The sequence below is a fragment of the Equus caballus genome, chromosome 21 (genome assembly GCF_041296265.1).
Source record: "Equus caballus isolate H_3958 breed thoroughbred chromosome 21, TB-T2T, whole genome shotgun sequence".
Taxonomy (NCBI): Eukaryota; Metazoa; Chordata; class Mammalia; order Perissodactyla; family Equidae; genus Equus; species Equus caballus.
The window spans coordinates 44,412,632-44,431,048 of record NC_091704.1 but is presented as its reverse complement, the minus strand read 5'-3'; the positions used below and the strand labels follow the sequence as shown (position 1 = coordinate 44,431,048).

General features: G+C 35.8%; 1 protein-coding gene and 1 long non-coding RNA gene across 22 annotated transcripts in view; one reads left to right on the top strand and one right to left on the bottom strand.

The window, feature by feature from the left end:
* Nucleotides 1–18,417, top strand: part of SPEF2 (sperm flagellar 2) — a 176,273-nt gene that overhangs the window by 62,572 nt on the left and 95,284 nt on the right. For 20 of the 21 annotated variants that reach the window (XR_011430174.1, XR_011430173.1, XM_070245930.1 and 17 more), the window contains 5 exons: nt 10,748–10,967; nt 12,439–12,593; nt 14,126–14,201; nt 15,539–15,600; nt 17,790–17,893. Coding sequence is in view for 19 of the 21 variants with exons in the window: in XM_070245930.1 (XP_070102031.1) it covers nt 10,748–10,967; nt 12,439–12,593; nt 14,126–14,201; nt 15,539–15,600; nt 17,790–17,893 (617 nt within the window). In the remaining 2 variants the exon portion in view is untranslated. Of the gene's footprint in view, nt 1–10,747; nt 10,968–12,438; nt 12,594–13,333; nt 13,443–14,125; nt 14,202–15,538; nt 15,601–17,789; nt 17,894–18,417 lie in introns of those variants that run through there. The other variant, XM_023625781.2, reaches the window with a different exon arrangement.
* Nucleotides 2,491–5,132, bottom strand: LOC138919725 (uncharacterized). The gene is made up of 2 exons (XR_011430178.1): nt 4,979–5,132; nt 2,491–4,209 (listed from the first exon to the last, which is right to left on the bottom strand). It is a non-coding gene; the product is annotated as an uncharacterized lncRNA (long non-coding RNA).

Here is an 18,417-nt window from a genome sequence, read left to right as displayed (position 1 = left end):
ACACGGAGCCTGTTCTACGACAGCTTCTGGGTGAGAAGTCAGAATTCAGTTGCACTTCAGCTACCTGCTGTCTCCTCTCTCCCTCCTTGTCAAAGGCAGTATGTGGCAGTGTCAGTCTTTCTACTGGAACCTGGCTATCAAGCAGGTCCCATACAGTGGTCAAGAAACCCTGTAAGGGCTGCCAGGTTACATGAGCTGAACTCCCCATCAAGCAGGAAATCCAACCACCGTTTCTGCTACTCCTGAGAATCCTAGGTGGTTGTCAGGGATTTTAAAATATGAATGACAAGTTTAGACAGTTCCTCCAGATTGCCTCAGGGTTTTTGGGTGGTTGGAGGAGAGAAAGTCTGGGAAGGGAAGGCAAAGATTAGAGGCTCTGAAAGCTATAAAGTTTTACCTTAGTACTTCCTTGTGGAGTAGGGCTTTCTTCTGAGTGTCAAATTCCCAAGCACAGAAACTGGAATATAGCCACTAGAGTTTCCAAGTTGCCATAGTAATAGATGTGATTCTGTAATATCTGATTCCCTCTGGTAGGAGACAAGACAGACCCAAACAGAAGGTCAGCCAGGAGAGCTGATGCCAGGGGTTGAATTCTTAGAGCTGGAACTAAGATGGTCAAGATAATTTACCTGAAGTGGCCAGAACAGAAAGAGGCAGAGATGGGCTAAAGCCAAGTCCTTTGAGTAGGCCAGTGATAAAAGCTGAGATTGAGTGAGAACCAAAAGAGAAAATGAAAACAAAGCCAGCAGGTTGGAAGTTAGGCAGAACTGGAACAGAACAGGACTCAGATTAAAGGCTTGGAAGCAAAGGGATGAGGCTCTAGGCAATTGCCACAAACAGAGCTGGAATGTCTTCAGCTTATTTTTATTATCTGCCAGTCATATGGCACATGGTTGGGTCAACCTAGTTTAGGAGACTAAGGGAAAATATCCAGTTAGGAATATGAAATTAACCAGGTCACCAACAGCCAGCCATGGAGGAGATCTTACCTACCCATTCACACAGGCTGCTCTTGGCCTCTCCAGGACCCTGTTAAATCTCTGGCAGAGCTTCTTCCAAGGTCGCAAATTTAGAAATTGTTTATAATTTATTACATTTTAACTGAGATTCTTTTGCCGCCATGTAAAAGAATGCCTTGATTCAATGGAGAAGCTCTCTCAAAATCATACTATAGGTTGTTACTTCTAGAAATGCTTCCAGGATTAGCTAATTTCCTACACAGTGTGTAGATTCGTGAAACTTCTGCCTGTGAGAATGACCCTTTCTGATCTTGTACCTAACTTTTGAATTGGGTTGTGTCTGTCTGTCTGATTTGGGTATCTAAGTCATCTTTGTATTTAGTCAAAATTACTAAAATTTAATATCCATGTATTCACTAATTTATTTAGTTCACATATATTGAGCCTATACTGCTGATTGATTGATTCATTAATTCAATCAATAAATGTTGAGTGCGTACTATGTGCCAGCCCTGTTCTAAATATTGAGGGTATAAAGTTGATTAAGATAAAGATCCTTCCCTCCTGGTACTCACAGTTTAGTGGGGATGAGAGAAAACCCGTTCCTGAGCATAAGCGTGGGTAAGCACAGGAGGTTACGGGAGCATGTTGGAAGGGATGCGTTTCAGCTGAGTTGTGAAGTATGCATTGACGACAGTTGGTTTAAAAGTATTAACTCAAAACTGACCTGACCCTATGAACTGTGAGCTTATACTTATAGTCTCCCTATCTTTGTATTTTCTCCATGACCTCATTTAATTTCAAGCATGTAGACCAAACTAAGCTCAGGAAGTATGTTTTACCAAGAGTCGCCTGCCTCATCAGAAATTTTCAGTAACTGATGAAGATATCAATCTTAGGTATGACTAAAAGACTTTAAGAGGAAATATATGGATTGCTCAATGAATTAGAATATTATAAATGGGCAATTGAATTGTGCCTGGTTAAGACATAATTTTCTTCCCAAGGTGTTTGGGCTAAAGTTTACAAATTACCTCACCTCCCACTCGCTAAAACTTTTCCTTTGGATACAATTTGACCATGAGTTGAAGAGTTGTAACTATTGGTCTGTTTTTCAATAGGCCTGAAATTTTATTGTATTTTGAATAATCATAATTGATAGATTATTTGATAAGAATTTTTATGGATTTACCTTATGAAAAAAATTAAAAACAGTAATTGTATAAAAAATTATTTTCAAAGGTACCATAAAGTAAGCAACCCATAACTAAGATCTAAAAACAATCATACAAACAAGATCTAAAAATGTGAGTGCGCTGGATCTTTAAATTACCACCAATTAGGAGAAATTACACTGAGAATTGTATCATTATTTTTAAGGTATGCTTTGATAAATACCTACTATATAAGTCTCTTGGTTGATTCACTGTTAACACAAGTTAAGGGCTTACACTTCCTATTTGCAGATATCTGACAGATAAGTCCAAAATGGTACTTAAAGACGTGAAATCAGAACTGAGAGTTCCTGGTGTCTTGTCCAATAAAATAGCCTTTATTTTTTGTTTTTCAAACAATGGATCGAGACTAGATTATGAAATTAATTTATGGGTCACAATCATAATTTATTTTAAAAATGGGAAACACAACAAAATAAGATAAATACAATATACTGCAATGCAGTGCAATAGAAAATAAAGCACATCACCAGTACTAAGGATAAGAATGTCATGAATTCTTTTTCTGTTTTGTATATACCTGTACACAAATACTAAGTAACAATGTAAAATATATTTCTGATAGAGAGTCCTGGTCAAAAACGTTTGAAACCCTCTGTCTTAGAAGATGCAGTACAAGTGGTATTTGTGCTCCAAGACAAGCTGGGCAGGTCGAGAAGTGTTCACAGGGTTCAGACCAATAAAGAATGGAGAAATTTGGTGAAGTGGTTGACTTGGAAGCCTTGAATAGCTAAAAAAAGTCCATCATGATGAACATAAATATAATGTCCCCTGGCATTTGAGGATCAGTAATGGCTTACAATAACCCCTGAAGCTGCTACTACAAGCCTTAGTTGTACTCCAGATATCACAGATTGTCATCCATTGCTCCCTTCCTTCAGAGTAGCTTGCTAAAAGAAAGCCAGCCTTAGTGGATACATATTTAAGCAGCTTGAATGTCTTGGTAAGGTGGAGTTGTGGTGCATCAGCTATCGCGTAAGCCTCATTTTTTGGAGTTACTATCTGTGTTGTTTCTTGAAGTTAGCTTATTGGAAGCTTCCACCCGAAGTCCGTTGGCCACTGTACCAAGATAATCTGTCTGTTATTGGTTTAATCATATATAAGTTATAGGTAAAGAGATTACATTTCAGGGAAACCCAAGGAAACTAGCAGGTGCCAAAAACAGTGTTAAGTTTTGTATCCCTTAGGAAGTTCTTTCTCTCTCTTAAAGGAAAGGCATTTGTCTTGTCTTTCTGGAGGCATCAGTAATATTGTGAGACACTTAGAGCCTACCAAACTGCAAATATCTAAGGCACTTCAGGTCATGCAGATGTTGGTAAGTTGTAGAGATTATGGAGATAAACACTGGATTGTGTATACTTTCAGACTAGGACCACCACCCTGCAAAAATCACATTTGAAGGTCACTGCTAAATACCATTGGCATAACCCAGTGTTATTTGTTTGTTGAATGTTGTGCTAGCGGCACTGAGATTATATGGACTGTTGAATATCTCCTAAGGCTGATTCTGTTTATCCAAGTTGAGAAAGTGAACCCCTTCTTTAAAAGACTAGATGAGGAAGCTCCATTCTCAACTTGGACCTTTAGAAATGGCAAGAAATGAGAATGAGGTACATTTGCTTTGGTCCAAGGACACATGTGCAGAGAAATAAACAGAATTTGTTGAGAAAAACATGAAGCTCCACCAGCAGCATCGTCCGACCACCTGGGCAATGTTCCATTCCAGGAGGGAATCTAGTTAACTGAACATGGAAGATCCTGGGCTTGCCCTTGAAGTGTGCACTTCAGCCCACATTCAAGCACGTTGTTCCTTAGCAGATGCTGTCTGTAAATGCTCATGATGCTTTTAGCCATGGTTAATAATAAGGGTACCGAGGAAACAAAAAAGATATGACAGACTGCGAGTAAGCAGAATCAGAAGTCTAGATAAACATGAGGTACTTGCAACACAATATAGAGAACCATGTGAGTGTATTGGACCCAGGCTGGAAAGCGGAGTGTTAAGTCCATGTAATCTGTGAAGACAGGAAGAATAGGTGGATACTATGGTCACAGGGATTCAGCATTCAGTTTCTGGAAAGGTCAATATAGATAAGTTAATAAAAATAGTACTAGTGAACAGATTATGACTTTTGACCAAGGGCAGAGGCTGTTTACTCTTGTAATTTCGTGATCTCTGTGTAGGTAAACAAGAATTCATAGGGACAGGTGGACCCCTAGGTGTTGGTGGATCTTGAGTCTTGCACTTATACTTTCTCAAGAATGCATTCTGATGGTATTTATGCAGTCACAATAAAAATATTAATATTAAAATAAAGACATCTTAATAGTTATTCATTATATATGCGTGACAGTTTACATTAAGTTCTAGTATCATGCAGCTCATCTACACAGAAAAGGTGTCTTATTAAAGCAAAAGTTTGTACCAAGTGATGTTTACCTGATGTTGCCCACTTTCAGCATCAGAGTCTTGAAACTAATATGTCTATTTATAACAATACCTGAAGAAGTAAGAATTATATATTCCATCATACAGTTTTTTACATAATATAATTTTGTTATGTAATTAGCATAATTATATATAACAAACCATATAAAACAGGGGCCTGGTAAAAAATTCTGGGTCCTCTTCACTAATGAACTAGTAAAATCTCTTTAGCTCATTGTAGTTAAAATAATAGTCTTCATTCTAGTCTGAATTTCCCTCTTTTCCAGTTCTTCTGACCTCCTTTTCACTCATCATATTCTTGTTCCAACATGTCTGAGATGTTTACCTTGACTTACCCTTTATCCTTGGTATTTACTTAGGAATTTCATCAACTGTAGTTTTCGGGTGCTTCTACAAAATGTGTTCCACCAAATCCTTGATCTGCTTACCTCTCTAGGTCAGGCATCAGTCTTTACCTAACCTAAGCATTCAGTTCTCTTCACAGTTAACATTCTATCCCATTGTGTTTGGCCACATTCTACAACTAATTCAGTGGTGAAAGAGGGCTTTATTCTGACCCCTTTGTGAGGAAGCATGCCTTTCTGATTGAGGTACAAGCTGAATGCAGTTTCTCCCATTGGGCAGAAATGTGGATGCTATCACCCCTCCTGTGTGGCACAATGTGTGCCTCCAGCAGCAGCCTGAGAACTTCTCAGCTAAGCATTTAAAGTCAGCAGTCACCTAGTTTACTCACACAAGCATTTCACTCAATCGTTACAACAACCCTGTGAGATAGATGTTATTATCATGTGAAGATGAGAGAACTGATGAGTACAAAGCAAGCAAGTAGCAGAACCATTGTGGGAACCCAGGTCATCTGATTTAAGTCTCAGACTGTTTCCTTTAGAATGAATTAAATGACTGCATGGTGCAAAAACATTAGGACATTGTAAACTGTCCGCTTAACGTTGGCCTTGGACTTATAGCCTTTTTTATTTTAAAATGACAATTTCTCTGGTTTATGTCTTTTATTTGGTTAGTTTCTGATTGGTCACATTACATAAAATAATGATCATTTGTCTAATTAGAAGTATAAACAATCCCAATGAATGAAACTAGAGCCAAGTAACCAGTTATGAAGTAATCAATAATTATGCAAATCCATTCACTATTTACCTAATTTTAAAGAATGCATATAATTATTATGCACAGAACTGTTAGAAAAACCAAAGGAATTAACTAAAACGAAATAAATTTTACAAATAAAGAGTAGTTTGTATAGAAGTGATGGTCAAATATCATTATATATACATATTAATATTCCACCAATTTTAAAGAAAAACCTATTATAAATACTTCACATTTTTTGTTTGTTTATTGTTGCAAAAGGTATATCCTTATCTCTGGTGGTGTCATATTGAAAATTCTGGTACAAAACCAGACAAGCCATCTACAGCACTAATCAAATTTGACAGCTTAAGTTCTGAGCAAGCATTTTTTGTCAGATATTTGATGTGAAAATATTGAAAAGGAAATGCGAGAACATAGGAATATATTTATTTATATATGATGTATGTAAATATTTATGCTGTCATATAGAATATATATCAATATAAATATATTTTATATATATAAATGTCTTGACATATGGTCAAGACAAAGACATATACCTTCCTCCTTTAAAAAAAAGAAAATCTGACTTGAGTCAATACAGGTAGTTCAGACTAGCAGAAGTTGGCCAGTGTTTCTTAAAGAAATATAACGTACTGTGTCCTTCGTTTTTGTTCCCTCTTTGGTTTTCTTGAGAACCTATGCTGTTAGGGGAGCTCATATTTTTTTCCTTGAAAGGATATTGCTCGTGTTTTCCTATCCCAATTATTTGGACTAAGAAGACTAATTTAAGATGATTGGGAGAAAGTTTATTGGGGACAAATGATATGATAGAGGAAATGCTTTAATAAATAGAACTGATCGTCTTTGATAAGATTTGGGGAAGATTTACATGGTTTTTAAAAATCTGATATATCTTGGAATTTGTCATTTTCTGCACCACTGAAACAAAACACCTGGGTTTTTTGAAGTTTGAATAGTGTGATAAATAGATTATATGTACTAATTCCAAATAATCTTAAAATATGTCATAAATGACATGTATTTCTACTCTGTTTCTGGTAGACTGTGGATGGAATATCTGTACAATGAAATTGTCACCTACTCATGTCACTAAGTTTGTTTTCTCTGCACTAAAGATAATATTTGAAAATCTTCAAGTGGCCTCAGACAAATACCATCTTACCTAATTTTTCAGTCAGCGATTTGTGTATAAATTAAATCATAATTCTTATCTGTTTTGTGTTTTATTTTTATGACAGTGATATTATAGCAACTTTAGACACTTTAGAAAATATGATAAAGCAATGTAATAATTTACTCTCCCTCCAGTATCAAATGAGGAGTATGAGTAATCTTTCTCTCTGTATTAGGCAAAATATGAGGCATCATTGTTTTATTTGGATATCTTTATTACTATGAATTTGAACATTTCTTCAAAAACTCATTGGCCATTTTATCCTATTCTGAGAATTTCTTGTTCATATCTTTTGTGCCTTCTTTTTTTCTGTTAGGATATTTTCTCTCTCTCTCTCTTTTTTTTTTCTGAGGAAGATTAGCCCTGAGATAACATCTGTTGCCAATGTTCATCTTTTTCTGCTTCAGGGAGATTAGCCCTGAGGTAACATCCATGCCAGTCTTCCTCTATTTTTTATGTGTGGGTCACTGTGACAACACGGCTGATGAGTGGTGTAGGTCCGTGCTCAGGATCCAAACCCACAAACCCAGACCACCAAAGCAGAGCATGTGAAACTTAACCAATGCACCACAGGGCCGGCCCCAGGATATTGTCCTTTTTCATGTTATTACTTACAACTTTTTATATACTAAGACTCTTAAACCTTTGTTAAATGTATATGTTGCAAACATTTTCCCTTTATTCTTTATTTTTAAATTGTGTGTGTGTTTGGGGATAGGCAGAATATTTTATTTTTTGTATAATCAAATTTATCAGCATTTTCCTTTGTGGCCTTCATGCTTAAAAAGACCGTCCTGGAACATATAAGTGTTCATTCAGATTTTGGTGCCTTCAGGATTTGATTACTTGGTTACATCTTTCATTCTTCTGGAGTTTATTTTCATGAAAAGTATAAGGATATCTAACTTTTTTTTTGGATATATGGCCAGTTATTCTAATACCTGTTGTAAAATAATCTGTTCTTTCTCTGCTAATGTAAAATATAGACTTTATTAGGTATTAAATTCTTACATATACTTAGATCTGCTTCTAGAATTTATATTTTTGTCCACTGAATATTCTGTTTCTTAAACTCATTCTTTTTGTTACTGTATTCTTTATAAGTGCTTTAATATCTGGTAAGGCAACCCTCCCTTATTACTTTCCTTTTTAAGTTTTTTAAATAAATATTTTTATCTATTATATTTATTCTTCTGCTTCAGTTTTAGAATCATTTGTCATATCACCCTACAGGGAAAAAAATTGACGCTAGCACTTTTGTTGTCACTACGTTAAGTCATATAAATTTGGGGAAAAATTAAATGGTTTATAATTTTGAATCTTCTTAACTTGCCCTTTATTCAGATCATTTTTCTTATATTCTTCAGTAGAATTTTGAGGCTTTCGGTATATTTCTTGATAATTCCAGTAATTCTTTTCAGAGTTTTTAATTGTGAGCAAAAATGTTGACTCTTGCTGAGGAAACAGAAAAGAAATTATTTTGGGTAGTTCAGTGAATCAGGAGGTGGGTTTGAGAACCAGGCTGAGGGTTAAACTTCCAAGCGAAATGATCAGAACCATCACAGCAAGGTCTGATGAGGAAACTGTCACCACTGCCACCACCACAAAGCACTAGCAGTTCAGTTCACCGCAGCCATCTCTATTCCAGGAACTCACCTCCACAGCAGCCTCTTTTACTCTCGGGACACTGCTACTTCTTTATTTTTCTTATTTGCACTGGCTAGAACTTCCAGAATAATGTGACTATTAATGTTAATGAGGAGCATCTTTTTCTTATTCCTGCCTTTAATGGAAAAATGTAGTGTTCACTTTGGTTCACTGTTACACGCGGGTCCAGAGAGTGTTAGGGAAGTCATCTTCACAATTTGTAGTATATTAAGGGATTTGTTTTAATTTTATTTATATTTTTTCTCCTCAAAAATGAATTTTGAATTTCATCAGATGCTTCTTGGTTAAGATGATCATAGGCTTTTATTATTTTTTATTTTAACCTGTTAATGTGATATAGTGATAGGTTTTCTAGTATTTAACCTTCCTTGTATTCCTGAAATAATGCTTATTCAGTCATGGTGAGACAACTTCAACGTAGCATAGAGATTATGGGAACATGTCCTCGCATCTCCCTGCCTGGGTTCCAATCTAGGCTAGTCCATTTATTGTGACCCTGGACAGGTAACTTAGCCTCTGTAATTCTCAAATTTTTCTTCTACAAAATCAGGTAGATAATAATAATACTTCCATAAGAGTTATATGAGAATCATTTGAGATAATTCATGAAAACAACAGTACATGGCACATAGTAAGTATGTGGTAGATGTCAATTAGTATCTTTATTGTCTCTTACTCTAATGCTGATTTTATTAATATTGTATCCATAATTCTTGCAAAATGTTTCCAAGTGAGATTAGCTTGTAGTTTTCTTTTTAGATGCTGTTTTTGTCATTATCTTTGATACTTTTTTGGTTTCAGGGTTATGTTAGTTTTGCCAAGTGAACTGGAAAGGTTTCCATCTTCTTCCATACTCCAGAAGACTTTAAACAACATTTACATTTCTGTTTAATTAAGGGGTGAAAATTTTTCTGTAAACCATCAGAGTCTTCAGTTTTCCCAGGGATAGTTCTTTGGCAACTTTTCCATTTCGTTCGTGGCTTTTATCTTTTTAGATGTTTTATTTAAATTAATTTTAATCATTTGTACTTTCTTAAAATATTGTTTTTACCATACAGTAATAAATTCAAATTTATTATAGTAAAATTATACGTACTATTTTCTTAAGGGTTTTTTCTCCTTAAAATCTGATGTTACCTTCTTTCCTATTATGTTACAGAATTGGTACTTGCTATTCTTCACCTTTGTTCAGAACTAGTAGCAATTTCCTTGTCATGATTAGTATAGATAAGTTCTAGAAATATATCAATAAAAAGTATCTCAATAGTTTTGCTAATTTATCAATTTCCATTTTTAGGAATTCCTTCTTCCATGTTTCTTTTGATTATTTTAAAATTATTTTTTCCTATTTTAATGCTTAGTTTGTTTATTTGCCTTCTTTTTTTATTTTAGATTGAGGCATTTTAGGCTAAGGGACTAGGCATTTTCCTCTGAGTACCGTTTAATCCCATCCCATATTTTTACTAAATCTATTGTTTTAATGTTCTTTTCAGACACTTATAGTTTTGATTCCTTCTTTAATCCAAGAATTATTCAGAAAGAATGCTTTTAATTTTTAACTACTTATATTTTTCATAGCTTTCCAAAATCGATTTCTAGTTTTACTGCATGGAGGTCAGTGAATGTGGTCTGTATAATTTTTTTCCCTCTAATTGTTTGATCATGATTTCAGCAAGAAATCTGAAGAAACTGGGAGTCAAACATAGACTTAGAGGATGCCATATTGAGCTTGAAAGTTCTCCTCTATCTTTCTTATTTCAAAATATTCTAAAGTAAGTGTAGTACCTGCGTAAGATAGCAGATAAACTATTACTGTCTATTATCTGTTTACCGATGATAGTATCAATGTGTGTCTTACTGCTTAATGTAGATTACAATTTGTCTCAACTGAGTGTGTCTACTTTCATAAACTGTTAAAGATTTTAGAAGTTTTTTTTTTTTTTACTTTTATGTAGGAAACTCATTTTTCTGCTCTCTAATATGAAGGTATTATCATTATTACTCACTTTTGTAATAAAAATTATTTGTAGTATTGATTAGCTTTTGTTTGCTATAATTTGGATTTATTTTCAATATTCAAATTTCTCTTTTGCCTAAATTCCACTTTTAAGGATATTTTGTTTTGTTTGTTTCATTGTTATTTTTGCAGAACATGGTTGGAGAGTGGGCCTTACCAGAAGAAATGGTTGATAGTTTACCACCTTCCAACAATTGCATATTGGGCCATGTAATTCGCAGACTAGTTGAAAAATCTCTTCCTCCTCAAGTTGAATCAGCAGAACCTGAATTACCTTCATTTGCCATTAAAGGATGCTTATTGGGGAAAACATTTAGTGGAAAAACTACTGCTGTAAAGTTTCTACAAAAAGGTAGAGTTTCTTTTTTTTTTTTTCATTTATTGGATTCTGTTTACATTGACTGTAGTTGCAAATAGCTATGTCTGTAGAAAACATACATGACGATCTGCTAATACGCTGGGAAATTGTCATAAAATAATTTTATAATAGAGTGATCATATAATTAATTATCCAAGGCCAACACTTTTGGGAGTAGAATCATAAACTGGGCCTGCCCCATGCAAATCTGGATATATGGGTATGCTATATAATGATGATGCAAAGTATAAAGAGAAATAACAAGTCTTCAACTTTTCCTCATAGATGTGGGAAATTAATAATTTGTGACAAGTACTAAAGAAATCTACTTAATATTGTAAATGTTTTAATTCTTCACATCTTTTGAGTTCTCACTTTCCCTTTAATGAGCCTGTGGCTTTTTCTGTAGAAGCTCTTTCAGTTAGAAGCAAAATCACAGGTTTCCATCTATTTAATTAGTTTTTATTCAATAATACCTATTACTGTTTTCACTGAAAAACTCAAAATTTGCACTGAGGCCAGTCCATCTTGTACCATGCCAAGGCAGAGAAGGGTAGGTCATTATTGAGATGCTAGAAGGATCTCCTTATAAAGTAGTTTGACAAAAGCAAGATAAGATATCACTTCACACCTACTAGGATGAGTATAATCAAAAAAACAGAAAATAATAAGTGTTAGGATATAGAGAAACTGGAACCCTCATACATTGCTGGTGGGAATATAAAATGGCACAGGCACTCTAGAAAGCAGTTTGGTGCTTCCTCAATAAGTTAAAGATTTACCATATGACTCCAGCAGTTCTACCACTTGTATATACACAAAATGATTGAAAATAGGTGTTCAAAAAAAAAAAAAACTCTTATACAGGAATATCCATAGTAGCACTATTAATAATAGCTGAAAGGTGGAAACAATTTAAATTTCTATCACCTCATGAATGGATAATGAAGTGTGGTATATCCATATAATGGAGTATTATTCATCCATAAAAAGGAGTGAAATACTGATACGTCCTACAACCTGGATGAACCTTGAAAACAAGACGCTAAGTAAAAGAAGCCAGACACGAAATCATACATATTGTATGATCCCATTGATATGAAATATCTAAGATAGGCAAATCCATAGAGACAGAAAGCAAATTAGTGGTTGCCAGGGGCAGAGATGGGGAGATAGGGAGTGGGTACAGGGTTTCCTTTTGGGGTGATGAAAGTTGTCTAGAACAAGATAGTGGTGATGGTTGGACAACATTGTGAATGACCTAAATACCGCTGATTCTGTCTTGTAAAATGGTTAAATTTATGTTGTATGAATTTTAGCAAAATAATAAAAAAAAGCAGCTTGATCCAAATGACAGTTGTAGAGGGTCCTAAAGACAGTGATATAGGGTGAAGCCAGTACAGAGGAAAATGATGTCAATTTCCTAAATGAACAGCTATTAATAAAATTGTCTTTTGTATGTTAGATTTTCCTATTCAGATACTTTCTATTGACACTCTTGTCCAAGAAGCTATCCAAGCATTTCATGACAATGAAAAAATCACAGAGGCCCTACCAATTCAGAAAGAACCCGAAGAAAAGGCTTCTCTAGTTCTGCAAGAGAAAGCTAAAGAAAGTCAGGCAAGTGTGATTTGAGTTTTCTTTTCTACACCTTGTTTATTAGAGATTTGAAGCTGCATGGAATCTAAGAGATCTTCTAGACCAGAGGTTAGCAAACTTTTCCATACAGGTCCAGAGAGTAAATATTTTAGGTTTTATAGGCCAAGAGGCAAAATCAAGGATGTCATGTTGGTACTTATATAACAAGAGAGAAAATTCCACCCCCTCCATATACTCCCCCTGGTTGGACCATCAAGGATAGTATGCCTGCTTTGAACCCAGTTGCCATCAGCTGGAGACATTCTCCTGAGCAAAGAGCCTCCAACTGATAAGGGGATGAAGGGGCTCAATTATGAGGGTTGGAGGGGGTGGGGTATGAGTGTTCTGGGGGAGTTCACTTAGTCACCAACTCCTGGAGTGAAATTCCACTAGTGAGAGCCTGGCAGCGGCCAACAGCAGAGTCCCTGACTTGTAGTTGGAGACCAACACTGGCCATGGGCACTGGCCAAGGTGCCTGCTGGAGCACAGCAGGGACAACGGGCAGAGGGGATGCCAGGTTTGGTCCCCAGGATCACAGTGCTATCTGGGGAGTGATACCCAGGGATCATATAAAAAACAGTTGGCCAGCTGAATTTGGTCTGCGGACCATAGTTTGTAGACTTCTGATCTAGAGTAGCTGATCTCAATTTTTGGGAGAGAGGTGGGTCTCTGTATGTTTTACCTGCATCATGTTCGCCTGATTTACCTGCATCATATTCCCATCAGTAGTGCATCTCGCTACATTATTGCATGGAGATTCTAGGACAGGAAATAGGAGAATGTGGCCTTGTCTTGAGAATCATGATGTAGTCCAGCCCTCTCATTTCAAAGGTGAGGCAGAAGAGGACATAAACAGGAATTGGTTTGCTTGGGGTCAGAAGGCTTGTTGATGGCTAGGCCATGATTGGGATCCCAGATTCTAAATCCGGTAATCTTTCTTCTACCTTCTGCTGCTGTCTCTGCAGTTGAATACATTAGCAGAGAATCTAACCCAGATCATTTGCATGACCTGCAAAATAAATACTATCTAACCATGAATTCTGAAAATAACTGGGAGAAGTTTTCTTCATTGTGGGCTGCCTTTTCTTCCACATTGTGGTACTCTTCATATGCTAATCAATAGGGTGATAGATCATGTACATGTTTTTTATTTCCCATATAGCTATGACTGACCCCTCTAGGATTGTTCTTTCTAAGATGATTTTCCATAAATTCCACCTCTTTCTTGGCTTTCATTGTGTTTTCAAAATGGCAGTAGCTGTATTTTACTAAGCCATTGAAGGCCAATTGAAAGATTACTCCACAGGTTACTATGTGTTTCTGTAAGTACAATTATCACCAAATTTTGTTTGTTTCCAGAAATCATTCAGTCCCTGTTAATATCATTAATGTTATAGATAAAATAGTGTATGTTTCTCAACCTTTCTTTATAGAAATAAAATTAAGAATGTTATTAAAAATATGACAATATTAAAATCTCTTTGTATGTGTGTGCATGTGTTTTCTCCCCAAAGGATCTGCAGAATGTGTTTTCAGCTGCTCCATTTCCACTTGAAACATTAACAGAAACAGAAGATAAAACTATGCTTAGTAAGTAAGATATCAAAACAAGTTAGAGAGATAGACAAACAGTAGGAGGACATGTATGTGAGCACAAACATGCTTTCAGGGAAAGAAAGGGGAGACGAGGGGAGGTTTGCATAGTTGTCTACGTGGTCATTTGACAGAGAGAGCAAGATAAACACAGAAGTCCCTAACCTTTGTCTACAAGTGGGGATAAAGAGATGAAAATTACAAAGGAATCTTTTCACTCTCCTTCAAGTAATTGGTCAGTTTTGTAGTTGTGAAAACTGCCAGAATAAATCATCCTCACTCTTCCTGGCTTTGCAGGGAGAGAGTATTTTATTGTTTCTTCTCAGCTATGCAGCTCGGGGTGAGTACTATTAGGGCTCTTGTTGTGCTACTGCTTTGTTTACTGTATTGAGAGAGGCTGCAGGTCTGGTCTCTTCCACCCACTTGAACAGTGGTTCCTTAGATAAAGTTAAGTCTATTGACAACCTTGGGCAAGACATAGAACCAAGCTTCCCAACCATAATGAAAAATTATCTCCCTGGGGATCTGGGCTTTAGTCCTTCAGATTCTTTGTAGAACCATTGAAGGAAAACAGTTTTAAGTCTTAAATATCATTTCTACTTGTGCTAGTGAAGGTGTTGCCATAGTCAATAGTTTCCTTATTTTCTAGCATAGAGTTCAGATCCCCCTGTGCCATCATCATTATTGCCATCACCATTGGGCAATGTATAGATTTACTATGAGCATGCCACTCCCCTAGAGCAGTCGAGTTTTCCATCTTTTAAAAGGACATCATCTATCCCTCATTTCAGTTATTGGTTTCTTATAAGATAATTTTAATTGATTTTCTAAACTATTACAAGAATTTTATGACATATGGTACTACAAAAGTCCAGTTAATTATAAATGGATTCTGAAAACTTATTTTTCCCATAGAATTTTAAACAACCCCTCTGACTTCTAGAGTTTTCTTTTAGACGTGTTCATTACCTATTACTTGATAATTCAAGAAAATAAAAGTATTAACATTTTAACAACTTTTCTTGAGAAACTTGTCTTGTTTTCTGAAAAGAAAACCCAAACTATATTAGAATATTTCTAATGATAGTGTTATGAGTGATCTATACTGAAGGAAGGAAGTGGAGAACACCAAGCCACGCGGTGGCCAGGATCTCCATGGTGAAGGAGGAAGGTGAAGGACATGCTGTGGTGAATCTGTTACTTCCTCCCGCTGAGCATCTCGCGCAGAGCTAGATTCAGTAACCCATCTGTCCAAAACCATAGACAGTCAAATACTAACATGGTTGTTCGTTGTAAACACTGGAGTTTGTTCTTACCACTTTTCCTATTGCTAGGTGCTGAGACTAATAAAACACCAAAATCTGAAGAAGTCAAATCAAGTGATAGTTTCTCTGAGGTAAGTGCTATAATCTAATTTTGGCTACTGGTATATTGAAATGTGTCACAATTCCTAGCATTTTGGTGTGTCTTCAAGTAGGATGAAATAGTAATATGTTCCTCTTTGGTTTTTTTTAAATTTTATTTATTTTTCTTATTGCAGTAACTTTGGTTTATAACATTGTATAAATTTCAGGTGTACATCGTAATATATTTCAAATTCTGTGTAGATTACATCATGTTCACCACTCAAAGACTAATTACAACCCATCCCCAAACACATCTCTTTGGTTTAAAGTAAATCTTATGGTAAAATATTAGCTAAGTCTGAGTTTACTTAATATTCTTTACATTTTTAACATTCTTTGTATCTAGAGAAGTGGAAGTTGCTATTAAGTTTCGCCAGGTAAGAAAGATAACACATGCTTTTTTTTAATTTTAAATTTATGCCAAATTTATATTTTTTTCTTTAATACTTAATTTACTTTTTTTCATACTCTCTTTATCTTTAAAGAATTTTCTGGAATTTATCCTTAGCCTTATTGGTGACTCTACAGATTTTTTTATTAATCTCTGAAGAAAATGTTCACAACAATTCATTCACTATTTCTTCTAATGGAAACTAGTATTTCCATATATAGTGTTGCGTTACTATAAGTGGGAATATTTTTTTTTGTCATCAAATAGAATGTCCAGATTAGTGAAGTGGGATTTCATTTACTTTATTTGTATTACATTTGATTACTTTCATATGCATTTTATCACGGAAAATAATTTTATAGTATTTTAAACTTAAAAACTGCTTAAAGATAGAAAGAGTTTTGGAAGGATATACACCAAACTGTAAACCTGACAACCAGCAGGGAGGGAAATGTGTTTAGAGAAAACGATAAACGGGGACGTAGCATTTTCACTCTATGTATTTAAAATTTAAATTAGCAGAAAGGATAAATATATTTTTATGCTTACATTTATTGAGTTACAAATCCCCTATATTCCATATTTAATTCAATTCAAAGGGCATACTTTGTTCTGTGCACTTTTGTGAGGGTTTGAGATATTGACTGAACAAAAAAGACAGCTTCCTGGACCTTATAGAGCTTACCTTCTGATAGAAGGAGACAGATAATAAACCACAAACACATAAATAAATGAATTATATGATCTGTTAGATGATGAAGATGCCATGAGTGAAGAAAAAGTGGAGTGGAATAGAGTAAGGAGGATCAGGAACACAGGCCATGAGGGCAGGGAAGAGGGAAGTTTGTCATGTTAAATGAGGTAGACCTCCTTGAGAAAGTGAGATTTAAGAAGATTGAAAGAAAATTGGGAGAATCAGCCTACTGGACCTGGGGAAACATTTCAGGCAGCGAGAATGGCTGGACAACAGCCATGAGGCAGAGAGGTGCCTGGCCAGTGGGGTGGGAGGGTAGTAAGGGATGAGGTTACTGAGATGAGAGGGAAAGAAGAAGAATCAGGTCAGCCAGGGTCTTATAGGCAATGATTAGGACATTTGAAGTAAAAAGAGGAGAGTTTGCAGGGTTTTGAGTAGAGATATAATATCGTTTGACTTATAAAATGCTCACTCTGGTGGCTGAGTAAAGAATATGCACTAGGGATGTTCCTATTAATATGGAGTAGCTTTTTTGGCTAGCCCTCCTACAGATAACATTATAAATGTTGGACAAAATAGAAAAGCTAACTATCTGAGGGCCAAAAGCATGCAGCAAAAAAAAAAAGAAAAAACCAAAAAAAAAAAAAAAAAAAACAAAGCAGCCAAACAAGCAAGCAGCAAAAACCAGGCAGAAAATGTATGGCCTTTGACCACGGACAGAAGAAAACTTCAGTGGACAAGACCCATGTTTATACAGGTAACCCCGGGGACACGCTTGCTACATGGCATGAAGGGCTAGAACTCAAGCAGAAAGCCTCAGTCTCTTTGAGTTAAGGTATTAGAAGATGAAGTCTGGGGATGCCAGAGCAGCTGAAATTGAAAGAGGAAGATCTTGGAAGGGAGGGAGTCACAGAGGAGGGGCCTCAAAATCTGCACACACATTTTCCTCAAAGGCTTGGTTGACTTCCGAACTTTGCTACATGATCAGTGCCGTCACCACAGAGCATGACCATTTTATTTTGTTTTCCTTCCAAATATTTTGAATCTGACTTATAAAATAGCTGCACTGTCCCATTTGTTGTTTGTTTTCACAGCTCACTGTGCGTGCTCAGCTTGGTGCAAAGTCAGAACAGTTGCTGAAGAAAGGAAAGAGCATTTCTGACATGTTGCTAGTTAGCATCATGGTAAATGCTATTAAGTATGTATTATTTGTTGTATCTATTTAGTATATTCTTTACCAATAGAGGTACATAAAGAATAATATAGAAATTTTTTTTTTTAGTATCTAATGAATACTTCTCCTCTACATCAGAAAACATACAGCAAGATAAAGATAGACTTTATGATTTACGTGCTTATATTTCACTTCCTCATCTTTACCAACCATGACTTCTTTCACCTAGATGTGGATTCAGGTCAGGTTCTATTCTGTGTGGGGAATTCAAAGAGAAGTCAGATACTTAGAAAAGCCAAGGGACAGATGATGGAGGGAAGAAATCCTAACTGTCTGGTCACAGGCCAATGTGCTTCCTCATTTTGTGTTTCAGAGGAGGAAGTAAACCCAGGGATCCAAAGGCTGGGCTGTGCTGGGTAGGAAGGCAAAGAGAAAGTAGAGGCTGCACAGGCAAGGAATAACATATAAGCATAGCACAGAGATGATGTGTGATGGGGGTAAAGGAAAAATCAAAATAGGCTATAATTTTATAATCTCTCCCTTTCTCC